Source organism: Equus przewalskii, chromosome 29 (genome assembly GCF_037783145.1).
Source record: "Equus przewalskii isolate Varuska chromosome 29, EquPr2, whole genome shotgun sequence".
Taxonomy (NCBI): domain Eukaryota; kingdom Metazoa; phylum Chordata; class Mammalia; order Perissodactyla; family Equidae; genus Equus; species Equus przewalskii.
In genome coordinates, this window is record NC_091859.1 from 38,697,997 (window position 1) to 38,711,154 (window position 13,158).

Here is a 13,158-nt window from a genome sequence, read left to right on the forward strand (position 1 = left end):
CTTGTTGTTGGGAAATTAGGCCATCCCTCTTAAATGAAGCATGCTTGGAAACTGGATTCTAGAGGGAGTAATTAATACAGATCTTCCTCGATTTTCGATGGGGTTATGTCTCAAAAAACTCATCATAAGTTGAAAATATTCTAAGTAAAAAATGCATTTAATACACCTAAACTACCGAACATCATGGCTTAGCCTCGCCTACCTTCACTGTGCTCAGAACACTTACATGAGCCTGAAGTTGGGCAACATCATCTAACACAAAGCCCATTTTATAATAAAGTGTTGAGGGGCCCACCTGGTGGCTCAGTGGTTAGGTTCACACGTTCTGCTTTGCTGGCCGGGGGCTCACCGGTTTGGGTCCTGGCTGCAGACATGGCACCGCTTGGCAAGCCATGCTGTGGTAGGCATCCCACGTATAAAGTAGAGGAAGTTGGGCACGGATGTTAGCTCAGGGCCAGTCTTCCTGAGCAAAAAGAGGAGGATTGGCAGCAGATGTTAGCTCAGGGCTACTCTTCCTCAAAAAAAAAAAAAAAAGAAAGAAAAGGAGTGACTAGGCTGTGGTGGTTCTGGTTTGAAGTCAATCAGGAGATTGCATTCAAGATGTTGGCCTGGGCTGCAGCCATCTGAAAGCTCCTCTGAGGGAGGACCTGCTTGCAGGGAGGCTGTATTAATCATGGTTTTTCATTTTCTGTATTTTGTTTTGACATCTTTTTTTCTTAAAGATTGGCACCTGAGCTAACATCTGTTGCCAATCTTCTTTTTTCTTTTCTTCTTCTCCCCAAAGCCCCCCAGTACATAGTTGTATATTCTAGTTGTAGGTCTTTTTGGCTCTGCCATGTGAGACGTTGCCTCAGCTTGGCTTGATGAGCGGTGCTAGGTCTCCACCCAGGATCCAAACTGGTGAAACCGTGGGCCACCGAAGCAGAGTGCGCAAACTTAACCACTCGGCCACAGGCTGGCCCCTAAATTCTTCTTTCAATACATTGTCTTCTCCATGTCATCACTCAGTCACCTTTATAAATTAAAATCCCTTGAGTACAAATGAGTCAGAGATGCATTCCCATGGCTGGCAAAGTTGGTGCTGGCTTTTGGCTAGAGGCCTTAGGGCCTCTCCACAGGCTGCTTGAAAGTCTTGATAACATGGCTACGATTTCCCTCATAGCCAGTGATCCGAAGAGATGAAGGCAGAAGCTGCAATGTCTTTTATGGAACCTTGGAAGTCGTATGTCATTCCATAATACTCTGAGTCCTGCAGCCCAGTTCTGAGTTGGTGTGGGCTGAGCTTCCACAGGGCATGAATTTCAGGAGGTGAGGATCATTGGGGGCCATCTCGGAGGCTGGCTGCCACAGGACATCATGGAAAATATTCCTTGCTTTTTTTTCCGCCCTTCCTTCAGAAGAGAATAAACAATTATACCCACCAACCTCTGCCCCCACCATAAGCAGATGTATCTGCTAAAGGCAGAGGCACAAACTTGATTTTTCAGAATGCAACTTCGCTGACATTGCGAAGAGGGATACTAAGTGCCTAGAACAAGCTCCTCTCCCTCCCTTCCCCATCACATCAGTTTGGGATTAAAGATAATGGAAATGCATTGTTTAGGATTTAACAATACTACAAATGAGCAATCTCTTTAACAAGATTATTGTTGTAAATGTAAAAATATTCCTTAATCATTAATCCTCTTGAGAAAACAGTTTCAGGAAACTTATTCTAAAACAGTTCCTAACCAGTGTTTGTTTGGGGTCAGAGGACCCTTTGAGACCTGATGAAAGCCACTGGATTCTCTCTCTGACATAAAAAGTTTATATGTAAAATTTTGCAACCTACTTCACAAGTAGCTGGATGGAAATTACTAGATTTCCTTCTTGCTTGCATGTCTAGGCCTTAGGAATTATTCATTCTACACTTTTGGAGCATGTATGTTAGGGCACTGCTGTGGGTGCAGGGGCATCACACAAGTTCCTGCTCTCTAATGAGGGCAATCATCAGAAAACAATCTGATATTAGTTTAGTTAAGGACAAGTTAAAAAACAGAATGTTACAGGGTTGGGGGAAGAAGGAAACATGAGATGGGGCAGCTAAGAAAGGCCCTAAGGAAGTGATGCTTGAATTAAGGCGAGCATGAGAAAACCACCAGTGCAGTAAAGGAATACCAAGTACAAAGAATCTGAGACAGGTTTGGAATGTTCAAGAAACCGAATGTGAAACACTCAGCAAAGAGAACCTGGTGGAGAGGTAGACACCGGACAGACAGTGGAGGCCATTAGGAGCAGGAAGAGCCATGGGAGAGTTTTTTCAGGTGATTTCAAATTGATGCTCTGCTCTCTGAAGACTGATGACATAGCCGTAGGGACTGAGCTTACACTCGAGTAGACTGGACACTAGGGATGAAGATCCCAGGAGCCCCCACCCCACCCCATTTCTTAGGGCTCTAGTGGGTAAGCCCTAGTTTCCATTTAGGTGGAGGCTGAATTCCTTCATCTCCCTCTACCCCCAAATTATGTCTTTTAGAGTGTGATTATAAAGATACATGTCCAACAAAACAAAGTACAAAGAAGAAAGTTAACTACTACCTCAAACTCCACCACCCACCAGTATGAAATTGCTTGGAGTGGGGTTATTAACATTGGGAGGAGCTGGGGCACTGACTGGCCCCGTAGGCACAGAACAGGCCTTAGGAGACAGGGTGATTGCCAGCCCTTCTAGCAATGCTTCCTACCGGAGGGGTACACTGACCCAAGCCGGCCGAGAGGGAACTAAATATAATCTATGCTCACTAGAGTGACCATTACAGTACCCATTTATTTGTACTTTGGAAGAAAATTTCTCAAGCTGAAATATCAGTTTCTCATGGTCCTTACCCTTAGATAAAAAGTAGATGAGGTGGGTGAGGTGGCAGGGGCTTTAGTCACCACCACCATTCCTCTCCACTGTCTAGCACATGCTGAGGGCTACTCAGAGCCCTAGTTCTGCAACAGTGATCCTCAGCTAGGGGTGACTTTGCCACCAGGGAATGCATGGCAATGTCTGTGGGGAGGGAGTAAGACTGCTACTGACATCTAGTGGGTCAAGGCCAAGGATGCTGCCAAACATTCTACATCACAGAGGGCAGCCCCTTACCACAAAGAATTATCCAGCCCCAGATCCAATAGTGCTGAGGTTGAGAAGCCGTGTTCTAGAGAGATAGCAACACCTCAATGATTAAGTCTGTACAAGACAATGTGAACTACCAGAAATCATCTGCTGGGAGGTGATCGCTTTTCCAGATTCTTGGTTAAAAGTCTGAGAGGCTGTAACCATTATAATGCTAAGCACTTCTTCATTCAAGTATTAGCTGGATACCTATCAAGAATGACACTCTTTAAATTGAAATATGAATATATTTCTTTATTAGGACACTCACAAGAATGACATATTAGCATTGTCCTTCTGATGTAATAAAGAATATATACATCTGACCCACACCGTGGCAGGAAACAGGGGTAGGGCTCTCAGAGCTGGTAGTGTCCACTGAAGAAATCTCCATCCACCAGAGAGGAGGTTTCCTTGGATTCCATCATCTCTGCTGCAGCTTCTATTCAGGTCTCCATGACTTGCCCAGAATCCTCCATTCCAGCACCAGTTGATGTGTTTTCTCTTGCCACTCCGGACTCCTTGAAGACTTAGGCCAACTGCCCCATGTCTCATTCGCCCAGGCCACCTCTGGAATTCTGCAGCACATCTCTTTGGTATGCTGCTACCCTAGCCCCCTGCCACCCTCAGGGGCAGGGCTGGAAGTTGAGAGGGGGAAATATATTGTATTACCAGAAGCAAACAGCAGGGGTACATTAGCAAATGACACTTGGACAAACACCTAACAACCTCACAGAATACATGCTCCCTCCCCAAATGCTATATAAGCCCCTAGAGAGCAAAGGAAACCCCTCAGTCATTTCAACATGTATGGAATGATTCTGTATGCCAGCCACAAGGGATACAAAGTGGGTGGCATTTACTTCCATCATGCTGGCACACAGTAGCAAAGTTAGCGCCTGGAAGCTGGAACCAGAGCTCTATCCTGGCTCTTCTCTGCCTGTGAATGGTATCACCACTCTGCTTCACCCTGTTCTGCGCATTAGCTCATTTTCAGGGAGTGGAAGGGGAGGTTTCGGGTGGGGGGATGACGACCTGTAAATCAAAACAAAAATAATACAAAAATGCAAAAACCAGATTTAGTACTACAATATTTTATATCAGGAGAAGGTAGCTGGAAATACTACATGCTAAAACAGACAAAACGAGACACAACTTCTGGGGGAGGAGTCAGTGGGAAAAGTGTAGCAGAGGCCTCAAGTTTAGACTAAGAGCCTTTCAATGGACTGCTGAATTGACTGGATCTGCTGCTTCAGCTGTGAGCCTTCTTTGATGGTGACAGAACAGGCAATGACAGGCCTGGAGACCCCACAGGCCCGCCCCAGGGCCTGCTTGGAGCGCACAAACACATAGGGCACATTCTTGTCTTCACACAGCAGCGGGAGGTGCAAGATGATCTCCAGGGGCTCGGCGTCTGCAGCCATCACAATGAACTCAGAGATACCTCTGTTGAGGGTTTTGGTGGCTGTGGAGGGAAGGACAGAGACCAACAGGTGATGTGGGGTTTGGGCAGGGAAGCTACAACAAAGCAACTTGCAAGGAAAAGATACACAGGCGCAAGATAGCTGGGCAGAATCCTCAGGCATAAGCCATTCTGTGTGTCCCGTAGCAGCCTTAGGAAGTGATAATGGATTCAAATACCAATGAGTCATCCTCAATGTCTTTCTCAAACACATCAATTTTGTCAAAACACATCTTGAATGAGACCACTTCTTTCCGCTCCTCTGCTGTCACACTTGTCCAAGTCACCACCGTCTCTTGCCTGGTGGACTGAAACAGCTTTCACACAAGCTCCACCAGCACGAAGCAGTGTAGTGCAGCATTTTCTCAAACTCTGATCACGGATGAGGGTTTTACCATACCAATCTGCCGCGATCAATTCTTCTGGAAAGCGCACACCACATGCAACTCACCAAACAAGTTCAACACCCCATAGCCTTGTTCAAATGCGTGTTCCTGACTGCTAATCCCTGTGGCCCAGCTCTAGCCCACGACCACACTCTGCACTAATGCTGGAGTGCTGGACAAAAGAGCACAGATTCGAGAGCCACCCGGCCCGAGTTCAAACCCTGGCTCTCATTCTCATTAGAAGGTAAATGTGGCAAATGTGAACAATTGGTGGATCGAAAAAAGTTCTTAGTCTACTAACCTTTAGCATCTAATGCCAAAATGCTGCTCTAAATCCTCCCATTGGTCCCAATTAGTAGTATCCAGCCCTCTTTCCATATTGGAAATCTAGATCAGAGATCCCAGACAGAGACAGTGCCTTTGACACTCTCCCTGGAGCACTCTCTGGCTGCCTTACCCTCATTGGCTCCTTTCCGAAGCTGCTTGTAGTTACACGACTGCTGAACAAGGTCCAATAGTTTCTTGGTGAGGTGGGCGTCTGCAAGGGGGTAGGCCTTTGGATTTACATCAGCCTCAGTCTATGGGGGGAAATCAAAGCATCAGTCAAACGGAACCAGAAGTTGTTCCAGACAAATCACAAAATACTTTAATCAACATTGATCGAGAGCCACAACGGTCAGATTCCCTGCTCCCTCACCCCCAAACACACACATCTAATAACTGATACTGGCCTGCCCACTCTCAACTTAGAAAAACTGAAACATATTAGCATAAAAAAAGAGTTAGCAATTACATAGTCCAGTAATGTATACTAAAGCTTACGTACTTTTATTTGCTTCTCTTTAGCCTAATACTTAGTAATATTACAGCCAATCGATTATAATGGGCTCCCATGGCTCAGTATCCATTTGAGTCACATGGGGGTAATCTTTAAATCTGAATTTCCATACTCCACTCCAAACTTACTGAATCAAAATTCAGGTATAATTTATAGAAACGGAGCACAAGGTTCTCTCTCTCCATTTAATATTCAAATCATCCTCTGTTCTCAGCAAGAATCCTGGTTTTCAAAACATCAAAATATTTTCTCATTTATTCGACCCTACAATACACACAAAATGGCTTCAGAACTGCTATTACCAATACCGCCTCTACCAACAACAAACTCACCCAAGTCAACATTTCTTTTTGTTCTTAGAATCTATCTATCTAACTAAAGCCACCCAGTCAGATGCTGTGAGGAAAGATCCTTGTGGTCAGCAATTTGATACACAATTAGGGTTCTTTTGTATTCAGCTTGCTTAAAAAAAAAATTCTTTAAAACTTGACTTTTCAAATATATAAAACATCTACCTGGGTTCCAGAGTCAAAGCTATGCTAGTGAGCCAACAGTGTTTTGAAAGCTGGTGAACAGCAAAGCATTTATCCTGCCTTTCCTATACAGACAGTATCCAGGTAACCAAACAGTAGATGAGAAGTTTCCCTTGTATCGTTATTCCACATAATAGAGGAATGATACAATTAAGTATCACCACCTTACAACTCATATTATCAATCCAGACATTGATTAACAGCTACCAACATCACAAAAGATACCACGTGATGATGACCCCTCTTAAAGAACAAAACATCTATGATCAAGTAGTCTTGGGGGAAAAAGAAAATCTGACCAAGCATTTGATTCCAATACTAGATATCTGATATTAAGGAATTATTAAATTGGGGGGTATTATAGCAGCATTGTGGTTGTTAAAAATCCTTATTTTATAGATACATACTGTAATACCTATGGATAAAATGTGATGTCACTGGGATTTGCTTCAAAATAACCCATGTATGGGGCTGGCCCGGTGGCGCAGCGGTTAAGTGCGCATGTTCTACTTTGGCGGCCCGGGGGTTTGCCGGTTCGGATCCTGGGTGCGGGCATGGCACCACTTGACAAGCCATGCTGTGGTAGGCGTCCCACATAGAAAGCAGAGGAAGATGGGCACAGATGTTAGCTCAGGGCCAGTCTTCCTCAGCAAAAAGAGGAGGATTGGTAGCAGATGTTAGCTCAGGGCTAATCTTCCTCAAAAAAAAAAAAAAAAATCCATGTAGGGAATAAACTGATTGGGATCTCACCTATTCCATTTCTTCCACTTCATTCCCACCTCTGGAGTTTAACCATTTTCATTAATTGCTCATTTGTTTTCCATGTGATTCTTTTTACAAATATATACTTACATGTGAGTATATGTTAATGCTGTATATATAATCTGGGTGCAGCCTCCCACTACCATCACGTGCACAAGTGGTTTGTCCGTGGTGGTCCGTCTAACCCTGGGTTTGGAGGCGGCACCGCGGTTCTAGGCAGTGACCCATTGGGGGCAGACCAGGCGAGAACACTCACCATTGCATCTGCCTCAGCGGTCTCCTGCCTGATACCGCAAGGACATGGAAACGACCCACCCCACCCGTTGGGAGCAGGAAGTGACAGGAGGCAGATTGCACCAAGACGCCTGGTCCCTAACACATCACGATGGGTGAATTTGTTATGGTCCCAGGGTGAAGAGGAATTAGATGAGGGCTGGAGGAGTTCCCTGAAGAAGTGGGGAAGAAAGGTCTCATTATTTGTCTGCTCTTCTCCATATATTTTAGAATCAGCTTTTGAAGGGCCACACAAAAAAAACACCACCCCTGCTGATTTGTAGATTTAATGTAATCTCAATTCAGGTAAAACACCTTTAAGATACAGAATCTGTCAATCTATTTAAACAACTATACTTAATTTAGTGCTTTTAAAGAAACCGTTACAATTTCTCCAACAGGTTTAACATCTTTTTGATTTACTCCTAGATACTTCAGGTTAAGAAAATTCACTTTATTTCCTAATGTACCAAGAATTTCTTCTTTTATAAATGAACTGGTGGTGAATTCTATCAGATTTTTTGTACTGACTCAGATAAGTAAGACTTTTTTCCTCTGATTTTTTTTTCCTTAGGATTTAGGGTTTATTTTCTATTTTAGTAATTTCTGCTTTTGTTTTTTTCGGTTCTGTCTACTTTCTTTGGTGTTATTTTGTCCTTCTGTTCTTTTCTTGCCTTTTTAATCCCCCTTTTCCCAACATAAGCATTTGCGGTTCCAAGTATATCCTACGTGCTCTGGTATGTGGTATTTTCTTATTGCTCAGTTCTGTTTTCAAATTTCCATTGTAATTTACTTATCTGACCCCTAAGTTCTCTTATATCTTCTTTTCAAACACTTGGGACTGATTTCTAATTTATTTGCCTTTTGGTTGGAAGAACACAGTCCGTATTACTATCAATCTATTTAAGTTTGTTGAACTTGCTTTATGGACTCAGTAGGTGGCCAATTTTCATAAATGTTGAAAAGTGCCTTCTACAGTTGTTGGGTGCAGTACTCACTAGATTCACTACAACCCTAAGATTAAGTTTATTTATAATATTGATCAAATCCTCTATTTCAATACTGATGTTTCGGCTTCATAATTTATCAATTATATACTTAAATGATATATAATTGCCTATTTGTCTATTTCTCCTTGTAATTATGTCATTTTCATTTTAATCATACCTTATTTTTTAGACACTACTTTTACGAATGCCTTTTGCCTTAAAACCTCTTTCTTTCTCATGTTTACATAGGCTACACCACACTGTTTAAATTGGCATATATTTTCCCTTCTTTTTACTTCCATCTGTCTTTTAACTGGAACACTTAATCCTTTTCTATATTTATTTAAGTACTGATATACTGGGTTCCGATCTTTCTTCATTTTGCCTTCTATTTGTCTCAATTGTTCTGTTTCTTTTTCTTTCTTTCTTTCCTTTGGGTTATCATTTTTTCAATATTTTTCCCTCTACTGGTTTAGAGTTATACATCATTATTCTTTTGGTGGCCACCTGAGAACTCATAACACATGTCCTTAACTTATCAAAGTCTAATGCTCATCAACACTGTCACCCTCCTCCTAAACAATAAAGGACCCAACAACACTCATTGCAATCATTCCTCAAAAATATACTTTTAAATATGTCAGTATTTCCATTGTGGTTCCAACAGCCCATCTCTGGAATTTAGGATTCTCAACTCTCAACATCAAGTGCATAAAAAGGGAAGACTTCAGGAGCTTTGCTTAGTGTGTATTTATTCATCTTTTAATTTTTTCAATGGTTAATTAAATGACTGAATGAATGAAATTATATTGCTAGCTTTCACTCCTAGCTTGATTGGTTTGGTCTCCCTGTACACCAGACAGACCAAACCTGCAAAGTTTTGATTTAAAAACAAATACTTTGTGCTCACTGACTCTCAACCAAGTATCAGGACAAGTGTTTAACATGTGTTATCTCATCTAATTTAATCCTCACAACACCCTCATGCATTGTTAACTCCATTTTACAGTTGAAGGAAATTTCTCATAAGTTCCACCTGAGACCATCCAATTCCAAAACTTTTCTTGGAACTGCCTAAGATGAGCACTGGTTTAGAAGCTTCAAGTTCTACGCTCAGCCACTCACTAGCCTCAAAATGGGGGGGGGGGGGGGAGGCGGGAGGGAGGGAGTGAAAAGGGGGAAAGATACCCGCAGGGATCCAAGCTCCGCTGGAAGGATTAAACCTCATTATGGAAGTGGAAGCGGTTTGCAAACTCTTCCCTCCTTACCAAGTGCCAACCAAAACTAGCTACCAGGCTACACGATTTGACTAAGAGCTGGAGACCACCGAGAGTTCAGAGGAGCCGCACGTGGTGCTACCAGGACCTCTGATTTCTGAGACTACCGCCTCGCAGGAGGAGCCTTTCCTGCACTCCAGGCCAGGGTTCGGGCTCACTCCACATTCCCCAGAGGCCCCCAAACGTCAAAGGCTCCTTTAAGTTCCTGGCACGTGTAACAAGCGGCGGGCACCAGGCGCGGACCCATGGAGATCTCTCCCGCTCCTGAACATCAGCAATGGGGAGGTGGGGTAGGAGGAAGTTGATCCCAAACCAGGGTTCCACATCATCCTCTAGCGACCCCCAAAAGGAAAAATAAAAAAGATGGGGCCAAGTTTTCACGTCCAACTTTCTACTTTCTCTCACGTGGGTTGATTTCTTTCTCCCAGGCCGGCCCATGCCCCATCCACTCACCGAGGCCTTCGGCCATGCGCACAAACTGCTGCAAAGCCCCGCTCGATCACAGCAGTTGGGACCCTGAGGCTTCGGGTGTTCCCTCCTCGGGCCGGGCTGTTGGGACCCACAGCTGCGCGAGTACTAACTCCGGGCCGGGTGGCTGGGACTCGGCGGCGGCCGGAGCTCTAACCCCGGGCCCGGCGGACGACACCGCGCACGTTCCAGCCCCCGACAGGCCAGTGAGCGATCGGAACCCCGAGTCTCCGGGTTGCGGCTGTTGGGCCAGAAGCACGTACTCACCATGGCTGCGATTCCGCGGTCTCGCCACCCTCGGAGCGCAGGCGACGTCAGAACTCGAGCGGTCTCCTGGGCCGGAAAGTCGCACAGAAGCAGTGGAAATGGCCGCGCGCGGCAGGAAACGGAAGTGACGTCACCGCGAGCCGCCGGCCTTCACTCCCTGAGGGGCACCCGAGGGGGATGCGCTTAAGTTGTGGGCGAGGCGGTGCTTTTTGCTGTTTTTATTATCATTTTACTATAAATTATTGGCGGAAACAATGAATTAAACATTCAAAAAATAACACCAAAACAAAGGTTTTAATGGTGTCCTCATTCCATTGCCAGTTTATCTTTGATCACATTCTTGTGCTTTCACAATCATCTTTGTGACCCTACACTGGTGAGGGAAAGGTATGGAGGTGATAGGTAATCCTAAATCTTTTCCTTCATATTCAGAGATCCTTGTTAAAATTTCTGATGGGGAGTGGAGTCCACTGGAAATGGAATTCATTGAGTAGGGAATTCAGGAAGAAGAGCAGGTTTGGGGGTGGGGATTGAGTTTCTGTAAGGTTGAGTTCGTAGATGTCCTAGGACACCCGTTTTCTTCTGGCTAACATACTGCTCTTTTCTCTATGTGCTCTAAATAGACTTTATTTAAGGCTGGACTCATGCCTCACTACCTCTAAGAGGTCCTCCCTGTTCCTTATGGCCCTTTGTCATCTCTCTTCAACGTGATGCCAGGCACATCTTGGGACCATTTGGTTCTAGCCAAAACTAGACCATTATGGGCTAGTTCCAGTTAATTCCTTTGGAAACCTAGAAGCAGAGACCTGGTAGCACCCTTAGGAATCATGCAGTGCAACCGCTTCATTTTACAGATACTGAGACCCAGAGAAAGTGATGCCAGCCCTGATGTCAGTTTCCCTACATTCAACCCAGTATATATAGGGTTAAAACCAAAGCACTCATTCCCTGCTTACTCCCTGGCTTCCTGCCTCCAGAATCCACTATCCTCCATGGAGACAGACACCACCAAGGACAAGCACCTGCGTTCATTATCTCCTCCTGGCAAAGAGATACAGGCTGATGGGAAAGCTGCTGACCACCAAGGTCATGGGCTCCCTCCTCTCTGCAAGTAGTCTCAAGGCCAAAGACAGGCTGGTGGGAAAGCTCTGACCAGCAAGGCCATATTCTCCCCATCCCCTACCTAAAACCCAAATAAAAACCTGTTCTTTTAGCTTTTCGGGGAGTTTGGGATTTCAGCATTAGCTGCTCTCACTTCTTGCTCAGCTCTGTGCAATAATAAAGTTCCTACTTTCTTCCACTACACCCAGAGTCAGAGACTGGCTTGCTGTGCAGCGGGTGAGCGAACTCACTTCAGGTTCGATATCAAAAGGAAGCTGCTTGCCCAGGGTCACAGAGTGAGGCAGTGGCAGAACCAGAACTGGACCCTGGGGTTTTTGGCTATTGGTCTGGTTACTTCCACCACATCTGGTTGCTCTGCCTGAGATGACTTGTGGCCCTGGGCAACAGGATGGGTTTGAACTGGATCCAGGACTGAACATTTGTTACAGCAACTCGCCCCCCTCAATCAAAGTTTACCTCATGCAAATCCGAAATTATTTGTCAAAGAAAAAAAGCTCGTCTCCAAATTAAGAAAGCTCACTGATGGCTCCTGTTTAAGAGTAGAACCTGTGATTTGGACTCTCCTCCTTACTTCTCTTGGATCCTGTTTCATGTTTCCATATTAATTGGACCTATGAGCCATCACTGTTGGGTAATGAAACCTTATTATTCCAATTTACAGTCATAGATATGTCCTTTATAACAATTTCTGATTATTATTTGGCCTTCCTGGCATCTTGGGCCATCATATCCCAGATCTCCTCAGTAATGACCGATAGGGGCTTGATGTTTTTATGACTATGAATAATGATACAATACACTTTACCTAATTAATTCTGTTTCCCAACTATTTAATAACTAAATTCCCATGTTCTCTCAAACTAGCCTACCCTTTTATATCTTGCTGTTTTCCTTGCTAGTAAGTTAATAAATATTGACATACGCTCAAGATCAATTTGTCCTTTGTCACACTTCTGCACTTAAAACCTTAAATCCTTGCCATGGCTTACTAGGCCCCTCTCCATCAGTACTCCCCACCCCACCCCATATTACAGGCCCAGCCACCTCCTTTTTCTACCCTGAGCACACCCCAATCTCTCCAACCCCATCCATCACCCTTTGTTGGGAGTGATATGCTCCATTATTCTGCTTAGCTAACTCCTGTTCATCACTTCTTCAGTGAAGCCTCCTTGATCACCTAGACCAGGTAATTGCCCCTGGAGGATGGACCCACAAGCCCTTTGTTTTTTTTGTTTTTTTGTTTTTTTGAGGACGATCAGCCCTAAGCTAATATCTGCTGCCAATCCTCCTCTTTTTGCTGAGGAAGACCGGCCCTGAGCTAACATCTGTGCCCATCTTCCTCTACTTTATATGTGGGATGCCTACCACAGCATGGCTTGCCAAGCAGTGCCATATCTGCACCCAGGATCCGAACCAGCGAACCCTGGGCTGCCGAAGCGGAACGTGTGCACTTAACCGCTGTGCCACCAGGCCGGCCCCATCCACAAGCCCCTTGTACTTGCCCTTTATAGTGCTCTTTGATCTTATCTTTATTCAGTGTCCACCTTCCCAAACATACTGAGAACTCTGTGAGAGCAAGCCTTTTAGCTACCTTGGACTTTGGATACCTATCTTCTGGCACTATGCCTGGCCCAAAAGAACTGCT

The 13,158-nt window shown here is 44.6% G+C and overlaps 1 protein-coding gene across 2 annotated transcripts; it reads right to left on the reverse strand.

The window, feature by feature from the left end:
- Positions 1–3,370: 3,370 nt before the first annotated feature.
- Positions 3,371–10,550, reverse strand: SNU13 (small nuclear ribonucleoprotein 13). Of its 2 annotated transcripts, XM_070599589.1 has the most exons (4): positions 10,392–10,511; positions 7,374–7,563; positions 5,442–5,562; positions 3,371–4,601 (listed from the first exon to the last, which is right to left on the reverse strand). In XM_070599589.1, exons 2-4 carry the CDS (start codon positions 7,374–7,376, stop codon positions 4,339–4,341), a joined length of 387 nt encoding a protein of 128 aa, XP_070455690.1. In that variant the 5' UTR covers positions 7,377–7,563; positions 10,392–10,511; the 3' UTR covers positions 3,371–4,338. The 2 variants fall into 2 exon arrangements, with proteins under 2 accessions (XP_070455690.1, XP_008536056.1); XM_008537834.2 differs by lacking the exon at positions 7,374–7,563 and having other exon boundaries at positions 10,392–10,550.
- Positions 10,551–13,158: the final 2,608 nt, after the last annotated feature.